General features: G+C 35.9%; 1 protein-coding gene across 4 annotated transcripts in view; it reads left to right on the forward strand.

Annotated features, from left to right (window-relative positions):
* Atp2c1 (ATPase secretory pathway Ca2+ transporting 1) overlaps nucleotides 1–11,501 on the forward strand; it is a 111,160-nt gene extending 99,659 nt beyond the window's left edge. For all 4 annotated transcript variants that reach the window (XM_051205736.1, XM_051205761.1, XM_051205743.1 and 1 more), the window contains 7 exons: nucleotides 300–466; nucleotides 1,155–1,223; nucleotides 2,560–2,676; nucleotides 4,181–4,328; nucleotides 4,765–4,860; nucleotides 8,134–8,275; nucleotides 9,662–11,501. In XM_051205736.1, coding sequence (XP_051061693.1) covers nucleotides 300–466; nucleotides 1,155–1,223; nucleotides 2,560–2,676; nucleotides 4,181–4,328; nucleotides 4,765–4,860; nucleotides 8,134–8,275; nucleotides 9,662–9,792 — 870 coding nt within the window. In that variant the 3' untranslated portion in view covers nucleotides 9,793–11,501. The remainder of the gene's footprint in view (nucleotides 1–299; nucleotides 467–1,154; nucleotides 1,224–2,559; nucleotides 2,677–4,180; nucleotides 4,329–4,764; nucleotides 4,861–8,133; nucleotides 8,276–9,661) is intronic.
* The last annotated feature ends 5,591 nt before the right edge of the window (nucleotides 11,502–17,092 follow it).

The following is a 17,092-nucleotide window of genomic DNA, read 5'->3' on the forward strand; positions in this document are numbered from 1 at the left end:
TCAAAATGCCACCTAATGTTATTAGATGTTCTCTGGGAAACAAAATACCCCTAGTTACAAACCATTGTATAGTTAGTTGACTATCACATTTCAGATATACAGTTCTCTTGGATGAGAATGCTAGTAACAGTGTTTTGTAAGCTTTATTTTATAGACTTTCATGTATTGAAGTTGACTAAAAAGTGAGGTTATATATTTTTTTCTAATCATGTGAAAAATTGTTAGTAATATTTACTTATCACATTGATTTATAAAAATCAGAACAGTTGTCTCTGTTCTACTTTTCTGCCCCTCTTTAGTCTCTGCAGAAGAATGGGTCAGTTGTAGCCATGACAGGAGATGGGGTAAATGATGCAGTTGCTCTGAAGGCTGCAGACATTGGAGTTGCAATGGGCCAGACTGGCACAGATGTTTGCAAAGAGGCTGCAGACATGATCTTGGTGGATGATGATTTCCAAACCATAATGTAAGATGTTTGTTTTCCTTTCCTTCATGCATCTCACCTTCAGATAATTCAGCTTGAAAAGAATTAGCAGAAATTGGCATATTAAAACACAATTTTTTGGGATAATCTTGTTGTTTGTAACTCAAGAGAAAATTATTTGTGTGAATGAAACACATAATAAATGACAAGTCTGTTCGTTTAAGAAATATTTACTGAATGCCAGTCACATGTCTTGTTTTCTATGATGGTAAACAGTGACCCTTCTTCCAGAGTTAAATTGAGGTTATGGGAGACATGTATGCAGCATTAAAAGTTAATTTCACATTCATGAATATCTTTTTATATTAGTAAGTGTTCCTGTAACCCTCATTTCATGATAGTCTTAGCCCTGTTTGGTAGTCCATGTTTTCAGTTGATTTAGACTTCAGTGTAATGCTAATGGTGAAGGTCATGTGACTCACTTTGTGTTACACATTGAATGACCATAGTTCTAGGGCAGCCAGGGCTATACAGTGATGCTCTAGCTGGAAAAACCAAAAGAAAAGAAAATTTAAAAGTTCCATCCTTCCTAAATCTTATCTAACAATAGATTTTTTTATTTTTTTTAAAAAAATGCTAATTGTTATTTAGTTGGGAACTTAGTTTCAAAATGTTTTAAAATAAGCTGTTTTATATGACAGTTTCTTATTTCTTTATATTTAAATTTCAGGTCTGCAATTGAGGAGGGTAAAGGGATTTACAACAACATTAAAAATTTTGTTAGATTTCAACTGAGCACGTAAGTTTGCAAGAACTTTTGCCCATGAATCTTATAAATTATTCAAGCAGTAAAGCTAAAGCAGAATGTTTTGAAACTTCTGACTTTATTCTTGAAGATTATTTATAAGTAATTTTCTAATAAGAAAAGAAGTGTTAATGGCTATATTGTTTAGTCATATTAGATATTATCAACCATAGGAAATATATAAATAATAGGTAGCTATTTTGCCATTTTATATTTGCTATTTAGCTAAAAGGTTGAGAAACAAATATGATGCCATTTTTATATAAGTTACTGGGATCTTGGCATTTGAAGGGAACCTGCAACCAATTTCCACGAACACTGGAGGATGCTTGCATAAACCTTTGAGATTTATTTAATTGCTTCTGAAATCTAAAGAGGGATGTGTCAAATGTCAGTAATGTTTCTTGGTTATCTTTTTCCAAAAAAAATAGGATAGGTTTTCTCTAGTCAAAAAGTTGTTGAACATTTCTGAAGCTGTTGTTTTTGTTTTGTCTTTTTTTTTTTTTTTTTTTTTTTTTTTTGTAAGTTTTAAAATTCTTCCTCTCATCCGGGTTTGGAGGTACATGTCTAATCCCAGCATTCTAGAAGACTGAGGCAGAAAAATTCCAGAGGCCTGCTCTGTATTACTTAGAGAGAGCCTCTGCCAGGGTTAGGAGGTCTTTCTGTTTTGTTGCCTAAGCATTAAAAACAAAACAAAACCTTCTGTTAAAATACTCTTAGGTTGCTTGACAGGTGGCTTTCACTTTTGATTCCAGCACCTGTGAGATAAAGTAGATTGTTCTTTGAGCCAGCCCAGTTATAGCAAGACCTGGACTGCAGAATCAGATTCACATTCAAAAACACCTCTTAGCTTCTTAACAAAATATTTATATGAATGAAGCATAGGGCAGTTGAATTAATAGGATTACTTTAAAATATGTAGAACATGATTTTTGTTTTCTTTTTTGTATAGTAAATGTGTTCATGGTTGTCCCATATCTATGTGTACATGTATTGCTTGCATATGGAGCTCGCATGTTGATATTGGATGTTTTTCTTAGTCATCTCCTACCTTAATTTTTGATAACATGTCTTCACTGTACTTGGGCTCACTGATTAGCCAGACTGGCTACCCAGCAAGCTTCTGGGACCTACCCCATACTGGGATTACAGGTGTACACCACTGTCTCTAACTTTTCACTTTTATTCCAAAGATCTAAACTCATGTTCATTACTCAGAAGGTATTTCACCAACTGAGCTGGTTCCCCAGCCCCAGTAATATGAGACTTACATGGTAGTAAAATGTATAAAACTTATTGTACTAATTTTTAAATAACTCTTTTTCAACAGGAGTATAGCAGCATTAACATTAATCTCATTGGCTACGTTAATGAACTTTCCTAACCCTCTCAATGCAATGCAGATTTTGTGGATCAATATTATTATGGATGGACCCCCAGCTCAGAGGTAAGTGTTCCATCATGGATGAGCTGAAAAGAGAAGGCAGGTGTGAATAAGACCCATCAAACCTTCATCATGTACAACTTTTCATTAACATGCTTCTTATGAATTGCCATGGGTCACATATTATTTATTCTCTTTGATTGTCCATTCATTGAGCATAGATCTGATTGTTTGCTGTGTGAGGTACCAGCTTTTGGGTAAGAACAGAGCAGGGAACAATTGCAATTCTTTCTTATACTTAGGACATAAGCTGAGTTCTAAGAATTGGATATAATGGAAAAATTTCATGCAGTCAGTTTGAACACATTAACAATAAGCTTTATCACCACTAATGCATTGGTGTTGGCACTAAGGGAAGGAGTCAAAGCTCCCCCCCTTACTGTTATTTGTCTGCTTCACTTTTCCCATGTTTTCTGTTTTATGACTCATGTATGAATCTGAGAATCTATGCCTGCCTGAAGGCTGTCTTGTGGTCTGTGTATTTATGTCTTTCTGTTGTATCTGTCTCTAATAAAGGGCTCTTTTATTGAATACCACAGGAAGCATCACACTTTTAACTAGAGTTTTACACAGAATTAAGTCATTTACTCCAACTGGCCCAGATAATAAACAAACATCATCAAGCAATATCCTAATGTGCCAGCACTTAAGAATATCCATTTTATAAGGTCACTTTTATTTTCAGCAAATGATTAAGAGCACATATGTATTAATCTGGGTCAGGGGCATGGAAAGTTTGTAATTTAAGATTACAGCTATGTATTAGCTCAGACTGTAAAAGTTGATTACATGGGAAATGCAAGGCAAGATTGGTTTTGTTACTGTTCTCTTAAACATAGGTTACACATGCTGAGTACATAGTAGGATAGCAGTTGTTAAATGACCTACCTCAAGGTGTATTATTAACTCTGCTGAGGTCTTAAAAGTTCCAGGCTCTTACTATGTAAGAGATGCTTTCATAATACTGTATCAACACCATCTCTCCAAGTTGCATATCTAAATTCTGTTTAAGAGCCTTGCTAAAATACATGTTCAAAGATTTCAGTTTTAGTAGTATGGTAATTGAATTGTATCTGTCATGGCTATCCCAGTTAATTATCCTAATTAAAGATATCCTTGTATGAAATATATCATTTTCTTGGTAGGTTATGGATTTGAAAAATCAATTTATATGTGAATGAAACTGGATTTTTTTTTGAAAGTTGCCTATCAATTAATTGCCTGTCATAACTTGCCAGAAGCATAAGTGTACGAGTTTATAAAATGACAAAATCAGTAGTCTTCCTTCTTCTCACTTCACCTTTCCTGCTAGTAATTTGTACCACAGCCATAGGCCAGCATGTCCAGGGGTGATAGTTTTCAAGTAATCCTGGCCAATGTTTTCTTTATGATTCAACATTTTGTTTTCAAAAGAAAGCATTTAGTTTCCTAGATAATTGAAGCAAGTTAGATTGTGAAAGTACATGTAAACAATATTTCAAAGTACTTTGTTCTTTTTGTTTTTAAGCCTTGGAGTAGAACCTGTGGATAAAGATGTCATTCGCAAACCTCCTCGAAACTGGAAGGACAGCATTTTGACAAAAAATTTAATACTTAAAATACTCGTTTCATCAATAATCATTGTTTGTGGGACTTTGTTTGTCTTCTGGCGAGAGGTATAGTCACTGGATAAACTACTGAGTTACCATGTATCTGTGTATTAGAATTCATAGTTATTTTGGTGTGTTTTATAGATGATTGGCAAGTGAAGAGCCTTCTGAGTGAAAAATACAGATTAATATACCCTAAAGTTGTTAAGTGTAAAGTGTCATGTTCATGAAAATTTGAGAGAATCAAAAAACAAAGTCCTTGCATAGCTGTGTTAAAATAGTGTCAGTATTTTATTCCTTGATACCTAGCTCATGAGATTTTTTTTTTAAACTTTCATGTAGACTATATTTATTCAGTAGGTGGTATGTAGAAAATTCAGATAGTTTGTAAGTATCATGTTTAGACAGAAGCTATTTTATTTTAAAAGCATGCAATGTTTATTTATTTTATTCAGTCACTAAGGGGGAAAAAAAGAGATCATTTTGTCTTTCTTCTTGGCAGCTTCGAGACAATGTGATTACACCACGAGACACAACAATGACTTTCACTTGCTTTGTGTTTTTTGACATGTTCAATGCACTAAGTTCCAGATCTCAGGTACGCTTAAATTGTCTTCCCTAATTCATCTGTTTAAGAAGAACAATTTTATAAGAAGTAGACAGATTATGGATATTTTAGCTTTGATTTTTGTAGCCACAGATTACAGTGTCATATGTCTTTCTTTAAAGATGTGCCATGGTCAACAGTAAAGATGCAGTGTTGGATATCACAGGGTATCTGATCTTTCTTCACTTATTAGCTGATGTTTACCCAGAGTGTTTGCAAAGACCACCAAGAGACCATATCCATTGCAAAAGCAAAGATGCTTTTAATGATAGCAAGTTTGAAACCAGGTCCCTTGCTTCTCCATTGCAGTGGTAGACAAGAGAGAGACCCAGTGTAGCAGTGGCATAGGGTCTATATTGGGGGTAAAGCAGGGGAGGGTCTGGGGGCTGTAAATTGCATTAGAACAGTCTCAGGATTGGTGTACCTCCAAACTGGAGGCACCTGTCTTTGGTCAATTGGTTACTTGCAGGGAGGTTACTATCTCTTTGGCAGTTGCTGTGGTTACTGCATTCCATCTTTATCAAGGAAGTGCCCTCAGAGCTTGTTAGCTCAGCTCCTAATTGGTTCCTGACCATATAGGGGATATTTCTGAGTCTCTTTTTATCATCAAGAGCAAGGACAGGGGTACTGTACATCCTGCCATATCCTCTTGTGTCAAAGACCTGCACTCTGGTGGGTCATTTCTACTGCCTGTTGTGGCAGACCTCTGGACAAATGTCTGGATTCTTTGGACTCTTCTCTATAGCTATAGGATACATTTAGGATAACATCTATCTTAGTCAGGGTGTCTACAAAACACCATGACCAAAAAGCAAGTTGGGGAAGAAAGGGTTTATTCATGTTGCAACTGCCACATTTTTGTTCATCACTGAAGGAAGTCGGGGCAGGAACTCAAGCAGGGCAGGGTCCTGGAGGCAGGAGCTGATGCAGAGGCCATGGAGGCGAGGGGGCTGCTGTATACTGGTTTGTTTTCCATGGCTTACCTAGCCTGCTTTCTTGTAGAATACAAGATTAACAGCTCAGGGGTACGATGGGCTCCCTCCCTTATTGATCACTAGTCGAGAAATTGCATTACAGCTGGATCTTATGGAGGCATTTCCTCAGTTGAGGCTCCTTCCTTTCTGATTACTTGAGCTTGTGTCAAGTTGACACACAAAACCAGCCGATACAACATCTGAACATAGGACAAACCTCATGGGGCTGTAAAGATGATGTTAGTCTCATTTTAGAAAGCCTTGTTATATGGGCAGTTCCTCCTCACATCTCTATTGTGTCAAAGTTTAGGATTCTTTTTTTTTTTTTTTTTTTCTTCCCGTGTTGTACATTGGACTGTGTGCATTTTCATAGAAAATAATGCACTACTTCCAGAACTTGGGATACTATCTTAAAGCATAGTGTCCTTGAAAACTAGTGCTGTTTGCATGGTCATTCACTGCATTTTCAAAGTACTTTATATACTCTGGTTTCTTTTTGGCTTCTAGAAGTGTATTACCCTCTGAAGACCTTTATCCTTTATGAGTCCTTAATCATGTCTTTTAGCATCTATAATACTAGAACTTTCCAGGTACAATGATTTATCACTAATTTAGACTGCTTTTTTAGAAAGTAGTATTTGTGTTTGTTATATGAATGGTGTTTTACTTTTTCCATATACATGTAATTAGGTATATTTGTTGAAAGGGTTTGGGTTTGTCTACCTTAGTGAATGGTTAGAAATGATTTCACAAAATATGGATAAAGTTTATTAATAGTTTGGGGTTACTGTCTTAGTGTTCTGTTGCTCTGAAGAGATACCATGACCAAGGCAGCTCTTAGAAAACATTCAGTTGGGGGCTTGCCTTCAGTTTCAGAATTAGTCCATTGTTAATCATGACAGAGGGCATGGTGGAAGGCAGGTATGGTACTGGAGAAGTCGCTGAGGTTGCATCCTAATCCACAAGCAGAAAGAAAGAGAAAAAGAGAGCCCACCCCCCAGTGACACACTTTTCTCACAAAGCCACGCCTCCTAACCCTTCTCAGTAGTGCCACTCTGGTGACTATGCAGTCAAGTACAGGAGCCTGTGGAGCCGTTCTTAGTTAAAGCACATAAGTACTAAAGTAGTTTTCTTTATAAGGACTAATTTTTATAATTGATGCTTCTTAATAAGTGCCCTTCTTTTGCTTTTTTGTTTGTTTGAGATGATGGTTTCACTGTGTATCTTTTTTTTTGTTGTTGTTGTTTGTTTTTTTTTTTTTTTTTTTTTTTTTTTTTTTTGAGTGTTTCATTGAATCCAGAGCTTACATATCAGTGATATTGGCTGGCCAGTGAGTTCCTGAGATCTTTCTGTCTCCACCGGGCAGAGCAGGCTGTTCTGCTGTTCACATTGGTGCTAGGGATCAAAACTCCCCAGGCTGCAGTTATTTCCCTTTAATTTTAATTAAAAATATAATTACATCATTTCCCCCCTTTCCATTCTTCCCTCTATACTCTCCTATGTACTCCTCCTCCAGTCCTTCATACCATTCCACTTCCTTTCAGATGGTCCTCTTTTTATTGGCTGTTATTATGTACATGTATATAAAGATAAATATATATAAACATAACCTGCTAAATTTAGTTTATGATTGTTTGAGAATTTCATGTATTCATTCAATGTGTTTTGGTCAAATCTGCTTCTTATTCTCTCATTTTCAAATCTTCCCCCACTTCATTTCCTTTTTTTTTTTTTTAAATACTCATTGAGTCTGCTTAGGGTTGACCATATACACATGGTTGTAGGGCCATCTTACTTGAGCATGGTTAGTTTCTCAGGGGCTCTACTATGAAGAAAACTTAACTTTCTTTCCCCCCAGCATCCATCAGTTGCCAGTAGCTTCATAGCTAGGGTTGGGACTTCAAGAGATCCTTCTGTCCATGCTGGGGTTTAGCTGGCTGGATCTCATACACGCAGTCAGATTTGCTTGTGAGTGCATGCGTGCAATATCCCTGATACATGTGCAGCAGCCCTGTCATATCCAGCAAATGCTGTTTTGCTATAGATATCCATTATTTTTGGTTCTTAAAATCTTTTTGCTCTCCCCCATAACCTTTTTCTTGATAAATACAAGTTGGATTAGATTTTATCTTTAATCTATATGGATTTTACAAAATAAAATGTTAGGGCATTTTGTAGTGTTGACATGATATCAAGGTAGTGATACTAATTATTCAGAAATTGAACTAAGTATAATCACGGTGTCATTTCTATGTGGTGGAATAATTAGAGCTCTCTGTTTTGCCAACAGACCAAGTCTGTGTTTGAGATTGGACTCTGCAGTAATAAGATGTTTTGCTATGCAGTTCTTGGATCCATCATGGGACAGTTACTTGTTATTTACTTCCCTCCACTTCAGAAGGTTTTTCAGACCGAGAGCCTAAGTATACTGGGTAAAGAAAATGCTGTCTATGTACAATAGATGATTGTATTTTCTAATGTGTTTGTTATAATAAAAAGTGTGTAAAATGGGAAATAGAAAAACAACTGAATTGACTAATGAGAAAAGGTTTTTTATTTATGTTTTAATTTCAGGACATTCAGAGGAAAACTCATTTTCATTTATTTGATCTGCTCCACTCTTTACGTGTTATCAGTTGTTATAAAGTCATGTTTGGTGATTTTGAAATACAGCTATTCACAAAACCTGTTATAGGTTGATTATGGTTTATAATATTTTAAAAAAAATGGACGTTTCTTTCATGAAACAAGAAAACTATATTTAAGCTCATATAAAATCAAATTGTTCTTAGAAATTAATCATTTTAAATAAACTTAGTATTTCACCATTCTTATTAGCACATTCTTATTTCACGAACTCTTAGTCTGATCTAGGAGACATAATTTTTATAGTGTTTCTGTGAAAATCATTATTCTTTTTTTAGGTATTAAGTATATGACACTGGGCTAGGCATAGAGCTCGCTGATGTTATGTTTGAGTGTCAAGCCAAGGCCCTTGGTTTTATCTCCAGCACTACAAGCAACCACCACCATCAAAATACAGTCAAATTAATGTTCTTAAGTATGTGGATAACATATTAGGAGATGTGCTTAACTTTTTGGTATAAGTTGAAGTTTACCTTAAAATTTGAGCTAGTTTAATTTTAATATTTTAATTCTATATTCATACTGCTTTCACTTTTTAAAAAGCATAATTTAAAAAAAATCTCCATTTTCTTTTTTTAGCAATAAATAAGAGTAGAAATTGTATAAATACCATTAAAAGATAGTCTTCTAGGCCCAGAAATGTAACTTTCAATCACTAGAAAGGCACTTGTTACTACGACTTGAAAAATGCTTTGCAAAAATTACCAAATAGGAAACCATTTCTGTTACTATTAAAAGTTTGTCACATGAGCTTAGGATTCAGGGGAATTGGTCAGAGAATTTGGGTCCTAGTTCTGACTGTTCTTTCTTAGGTATGTGGCTTTGGGCAAGTTATTTGAGCTTTCCCTTTTATATGCATTTTAAAAGTTTTATTATTGGTATGTGTTTGTACTGTGTATAGGCATTTGTGCTGCAGCACAGGTACAGAGGTCTGGGCAACTTTCAAAGTTGCTTTTAACCTTCCACTGTGGGTTCTGGATTGCACTTGAATAGCCTCACTTGCCCAGCAAGGCTTTTACCTATGAGCCACTTGCTTGTCCTCCATTTCAACATGTTTAACTTATGCTAATGATCTCTACCTTGTGAAATACTTGTAAACGGTATGTTCTAATATGTAAGCTGTTGCTGTGCATTTCAAAGTATTGTAAAACTCTGTTTATTTCCTTTTGCAGATCTGTTGTTTCTTTTGGGTCTTACCTCATCAGTGTGCATTGTGTCTGAAATTATAAAGAAGGTTGAAAGAAGCAGGGAAAAGATTCAGAAGAATGCTAGTTCGACATCATCGTCTTTTCTTGAAGTATGATGCATATTGCATTTTGTTTTTATTTGCAAACTACGAGTTGCAGTCGGAGAATCATTTAGAAGGGCAAGTTCAAGAGGATAATGAAGATTTAAGGACTTTTTAACTTTCCATTGACTAAAAATGAACATTAATGTTAAAGACTTGATTTGAACCTTTAACCTGTTGGTAGTCCCAAATGAAAATTATGCAGCTTTGATACCATATCTTTGATTTGAATTGGCTTTTGAAATTGAGTGGAACTTTATAAACATATGGGCAAGTACTGAATTAAGAAATACAAACCGCAAAACCTGAACCACCTTCTGCACTTAAAAGAGTTCTAATGTACAAATACACTGTCTGTCTTAGATGGATATAAATATTTTTTTTTTTATTTTTAAATATTGTACTATTTATGGTGGTGGGGCTTTCTTACTAATACACAAATAAATTTAATCATTTCAAAGGCATTCTGTTTGGTTTAGAAATTGCCAGGAGTGCCATATTTCAGCTCCTGTGTTTCCTTTTTCCTGCAATGTAAGCAGACTGATACCTTGTGCTATCATTTTTGTATTTCAAGGTTTTTGTCTTTTGTTTGCACAGGATATGACCACTGTCTGATCACTCTCTTTTCTTTTTGTGACTGAAAAGCATATACTGCAATTGAAGTAAATGTTTGCTCTTCTTTGTAAGTGTAAATGATTGTTTTTTTGTAGTTGTTTGTTTTTCATAGAGGTGTGAGTCTTTGTTCTAGCGGAATTAGTTCAGGGCTGTCATTGGTATTGCAGTTAGAGTAACTGTAGTTAATACACAGTCATAGAGTAAAAAACATGTCCGGGTTGGAATTTATAACAGACTATATTAACATGTCTTTGTCTCCTTTTTGTTTTAATATGAATATACTTTGTCAATATCATTTTGTCATTCCTTATAAATCAAACACTAAAGCTGAAAAATTGACCTTTATTACTGTTTCATATGTATATTTTTAAGCCTATTTCTTAGAGAATATAGACTACTATACTTACAGAATAAAAAGTCCCAAATTCAGATAGATAGCGTATGAACCAGGGTGTACTTGGGAGATCTTGTGCTGGCCTTGTTCCTCTGAATCTTCTAGGCAGCTGCCTTGGCCTAGATTGTAGCACAACCCTGAGTCTGTTCCTTCTATCATTTGTTTGTGCTCTGTCTTCTATTTCATTGGGCATGCTTGGGAAATTGATGGAATTTGCATTGTGTAATACCATCAGTTTTTATAAAAGCTTGACAAAATAAAGGTAAGTGTTATGTTTTGTATTTCATAAACTGTCAGAATAAACTGTTCCTAAGCTTGTTCAATATTAATGATGAATGTTGACACAGATGTGCTGTCATTGATAGGAGAGTTCTGTTGTTGAGTCTTTACTACTGAAGCATGAGCATAAGGAGCCAGAATGTCTGCACTTTGTTGTTACTCTTTCCGGCTGAACTGTCAAGTGTACATTGTTCAGTCTGATTAGATGGAACATGAAATCATTGTCTAATCAACTCTTGGAGGTTTGATGTCTCATAGCTAAATTTTATAATGGTTTTTACATTCTGTTACAGACTTGAAAAATACATACTAAGTGCATATCCAGTCTTCTTTGTTTTACATTGTAGGTTGAGACTATAACTCATGAAATGAATGTGCCTACCTTCTCACTTGGTTTTTGAACTATAAAAATAAAATGATTTTTTTCATAAGCTCATGAATGACTTCCCAGTTAGTATTATTAATATTAAAATTATATTTGCAAATGCTGAAAGATTCAGACATTTTATAGTTTTGAAAACAAGAATTAAATGTGTAATACAGATCCAGATTTCAATTTTCCAAATTCTATTTGTCCAGATTAGTATGGATCACTTAATTGTGTTAGCATCTAACTTTTAATTTTCACTCATTCTCCTTGTCCTAGGACTTGTCCCTGTCTGTACCCCCATTAAGATTACTTCTTTAAGTTAACTGATCCCATAGTAGCTAAACTTCAAAGAAGAAGAGATGACCTTGAGATATGTACCAGATGCTAAAAGCTGAACATGCTTGTGCTAGGCACTGGGGGATGCTGAGGCGAAGTGATAGTGAAATTACACAGCCCAAGGAACCCTACCCTCAGAGTATGGGATTTTTCCAACAGCATTAACTACCTTCATGAGGGTAAGATACATTGTCACATTTTACACTCATTCGCCATACATCTGATAAAATGGTAATCTTTCTGAAATTGCTTTAATTTTGGATCTCTTTGATATAGTACATAAGTAAATTGAGTTTTGTCCATATTTAAAACAGTTTTTCACTGAAATGAATTGGTATCAACAGTAATTATCCATTTATGAATTAATTAACATTACACTGCTTCCTGCCTGTTGCCTGACAGTGTATATGCAATTTGTTTGACTTACTCATCCATGCCATAAGATGAATTGATTACTTTTCCATTCAGATTTTTTTCAGTAACTGAGTGTACTAGGAATACAGTGGCATCCTTGCCCTTCAGTACTTCTTGGAGAAGGAAAGCAGATAAAAACCATTACAAAGCTATTTTATCAATGTTAATAATAATCTTTGTACATTTATTTAAAAAGTACACGTACATTAAAATAAATACAGCACCCATTGCACTTTAGCATTTGAAAATCTTTGAAGGGGATTTTCAGACTAAGCTCTGTAATCTAAGTAGCAAGTAGTGTGGAAGATAGAAATTATTAATCCCACTTGTCTGTGGCTGAACAAACAGATTACCCTGGGGAGCTTGTTGGCATTTGATGTGATGGTTGAGTTTAGTTAGACTCTGGTTTGATAGTCTTGGTTTGTAGTAGTCAGAGTTAGTTATTGCTGATAATGTATAATGTATTAACCAAGTTTCCTGTAAACATTGTTGTGGTGTTAGGTGTATAAATAAGTATTTTGATCTAGGAAGCTTTTAGTTCTCACACTAGAGGCCAGTGTGAAATATACCATCTAAAATATTACAGTCAAGGAGAGAAATGACTTTGTGGGAAGGTGTTGCCAAAGAAATTTCCTAGTACTGGTGGCATATTACTAAATCTTTCAGCGGAGAAGTTTCAGCCAAGGGGCAGTGGACCTTTGCCACTGGACAGTAGAGTGTCCACAGAGGGATTGGTGGGGAGTAGAAGGAACATTGAAACCCACAGAATTTCTGTTAAGACTGCAGGTGTAGTGTGAAGGGCCGGAGATGGTTACAGAACTTTTTCACTGTGGCATGATGGAAGATATGCTTTTGAGTGGTTGAGACAGTAACCTACTCTGAGCAGACTTTAGTGGGACACAGGGTCATTTGAAATGAGAAACTCATGGTATCTTGGAAGTAATAAAATGAGTGGGCTGACAAGAACACTCAGTAGATACGATGTCTTGCCACTAATCCTGCAGTGTCTGAGTTCAGTCCCCAGAGCCCACATGGTAGAAAGAGAGGACTGACTTCTACAGGATGTTTTTGGACCTCCTTCCATGCACCACAGCACCTGTGCTTGCACACACACCCATATCCAAGTGAAAAATAAATGTAATAAAGCTCAGCTTGACAGACATGATTCTTTAAAAAGCTTGACTTAGTTAACACAGCATACAGCTGGACACATTAAAAAGGCAGCAGTAAGAACCTTGTAGATGCCTTTGCTACAGAGCTTTCACATTGAATGCCTTTATTAAAGCCTACAAGCTGGGAGCGCTGGTCAGAACCATTGGTAATTATTCCTTTTAGTGTTTGTAGTTAGATCTCTTAGGAGGTGAGGAAAGGATGAATGGCTGTCTGAATCAGAGAGTCCTATAGTTTAGTTTGCTGTGTGGTGGACAAATAGGATTAGCATGAGAACAGTGATGTGCTCTGACAAGTTGTGGCAGGGAGTAGAGAGCTTTGTTTCACATGTTAGCCAAGGCCCTTTCTAGCCTCCTCTCACACAGTCTACCAGCACTACTACATCCAGTTTTTGGGACAATATTTATTAACCTTAGTTTTGAGAATTATAAATTCTACCTGTATTTAAAGCCTAGCAGAAACATCACCTTAAGATGGTTCCAGATTGCTTTTTAGGGGAAGGGGTATTGTGTGATGCTTCTATTGCTGCACCTTGTAGATTGCCAAGGGAAAATAAATTTGAAGGGGAAAAATGTAAAGTTTCATTTTTTAGAAAATGGTACAAATGCAAGTCCAAGTCACTTTGTTGATAAATCTAGGCAGAAGTTTGGCAAAAGAACATTTTATTCAAGATTGAATCATGTGATGAAGTGTGAGGAAAAAAATTGAAAATCTGAGTCATAGCTTTCATTCTTAGTAGGTTTTATTCTTTTTAATCTGAGCCCATCAGTGTTCCTGTGTACAGGGTGGCAGGAAAGGTCAGTTTTGTAGGACTGGTCCAGGTTATGGTTATTTTGTTATTACTCTCTTTTGCTCAATTCTAACCAAACTGACAAATACTCTTTGTAACTCACATTTATGTGATGGCCCTATAGATGCTTGGCCCATCAAAATTTAATTTTTTTTCTTTTTGGTTGGGGTGAGGATGGGGGTTGGGGTGAGACAGGGTTTCTCTGTGTAGCCATGGTTGTCTTGGAACTCGATGTATAGACCAGGCTGGCCTCGAACTCACATAGATCCACCTGCCTCTGCCTCCTGATTGCTGGGATTAATGGGATTTAAAGTGTACATTTCTTCCTCTTGGTAATGCTTTCTATATAAACCACATCTCCCAGCATCACTGAACAGAATTTGGGCCAGTAGATATATTTGTTCCAGAGGTTTGTTTTGTGGTGTTGTATTTCTAGCATTAGAACTCTGACTAAATGCACTTTGATAGTTTAAAAATACATATACCACATTACAGGCAGATGATTGAATATTAAAGTTTTCCGGTTGTAAGCATGCTGAAGTGTATATTGGTTGAGAAGTGGCATTTTGGTGCCATCTTATGGTCATAAAGAAAATACTATGCCTTGACCAATCAGCTACTGTTTGTCAAGTCTGCATCTTACAGCGTAATATGAATGAGGCTGATGTGCAATGTTATCCATGAAACAGTATGAAAAAAGTTACTGTTACGTAGGTGATTATAGAGGAGAATGTATGCCTGAAAGAGAAGACATGAGGAACTGCATCTCATATACGTAAACTTTAGGAAGTTATATATTACTTTCTTCATAGCCATCTGTATAGTTGTGTAGTAGGATTGCATTAGATTTCACAAGTATTTTTACACACGGCACTGGTCTGGAAAGCCCATAAATTAGCTTAAATGTAAATATTAAGTGGCTTCTTTTAATCCTCTTGTGTGGCATTGCTTCCAAGGAATTGTTACTTAGAGGTTGACAAGTGATGTTGTGTAGGCCAATTCTGCATGCTACATATTTTTTCGTTTCTTTTTTTTTTTTTTTGTAAATAGTCTATTTGAATATAGTTGCATTCATTTACATATTGATCATTACTATTTTCATACCTCAACAGCAAGGGTAGTTGGAATAGGGATTGCAAGGCTCAGAATACCTAAAATACTTAATCAGGACTGGAAAGATGGCTTAGTGGTTAAGAGTACTTACTGTTCTTCCAGAGGAGCCAGGTTCAATTCTGAGCACTTACAAGGCAGCTTACAACCATCTCTAACTCCAGTTCTTGGGAATCTGATGCCTTCTTTTGGCCACGAAAGACACCAGTCACAGACATATATGCAGGCAAAATCCCCATACATATAAAATTAAAAACAATAAAAAAATTAAAATACCATTTGGTTCTTTATAGAAAATATTTGCCTACCAATTTAATATCAAGAAGAAAATAGGTATGTCTAGGCAAAGGGATTACAAGCAAACCAAAACCAAACATTGTCTGAAAATTGACTAGGTCCTTCTGCTTGCAACTGGGCTGTCTCCTCAATCTGGTGTCCACATTTTTTCAAAGCAAATTCATCTGCTAACATGTAGAGTAATCCAAATTACATGTATGACTTGAAAATCACCTCGTTCCTGTAATATTTGGACATTCTTCACCATAGCTGATCAGAGATTATATTTATAGACAAATAGACTTTCAAGACCTTGGTTACATAAAACAATTACACAAAATAGGTATCAAGTATAATTTTACTGCTACTAAATACAGAGCATATTTCTATTGTAGTAAACGATTTTCTTTCTCCAGTTTTACCCCAAGATTTACTCATCTTAGCTATCCAGAACTCCTTTTGTTACTTGAACTGCTAATTGAAGATTGACGTGCCCAGATCCTCAGGTGAGATTTCATTTGCTAGAACTGAATCAGAAGGTATATGACTTGGTTGCAAACACAGGAAACTGTAGATTTTGGGAATATGGAGCACACCACATTCAGTTTATATGAGGTGTTCTCGTTGTCTCCTATACCTGATCTGTTTTTTATTATTATTATTATTATTATTATTATTATTATTATTATTATTATTATAAGACCAGTTAACCAAAGGGAAATAGAAGAGGGAGGAAAAGAAAGGACAGACCAAAAGCCTTATATAGTGAATTTTCTCTGATTCAACCTTGCCTCTTGGTGACTTCTGTCTTAATACACAGCAGTCAAGTCTGGTCTTTGTACTTGGCACATTGTTGATAAAATGTTCTCATTTCATTGTGTGCTTTCTCCCAAGCAGCTTAAACAAGTATGACTCTTGGGAGTCAGGTTTTATATCTTACTGTCTGGTGAAGCCCACTAGATATTCTGTGGCATGCCTGTGGCCTTTCTTCTAATACACAGTTATACACAGGCATAGAAATAAGAGACTACTGGATGCCATTTCCTTTACTGCAAGGGTGGATCTCAAGGGAATTTCCCATCTGGCATCAATTGTTAGAAAAGGAAGGCTAAATGACTTGTTTAGGAGGACCCCTCCATCCGTCCATCTGTTCGTCCGTCCACCCATCCACCCAATCACCCAATCTCTGTCTGTCTGAGGAAATATTACTCTGTATCCCAGGCCACCTATGTTAATGGTTAGACAAGGAAAGCCAAATGACTGGTGTTTTGGAGGAACCATTTATTCGTTTATGAAAATATTGCTATGTAGATGTTTAAGAGGAACCATCGAACCATCCATCCCATCCATCCATTCATCCATCATCTATTCCTCTATTTGAGAAAATATTACTATGCAGCACAGGCCAGCCAATCAATCCCTTTATTTGAGAAAATATTACTATGCAGCGCAGGCCAGCCAACGTCACTGTATAATTCAAGCTGGCTCACACCCTTCCTGCCTTAACTTTCCTTTTGAGTGCTGAGACTATGGGTAACAACCATCTTAATGAAAGGAAAAG

Source organism: Phodopus roborovskii, unplaced genomic scaffold (genome assembly GCF_943737965.1).
Source record: "Phodopus roborovskii unplaced genomic scaffold, PHOROB, whole genome shotgun sequence".
Classification (NCBI taxonomy): Eukaryota; Metazoa; Chordata; class Mammalia; order Rodentia; family Cricetidae; genus Phodopus; species Phodopus roborovskii.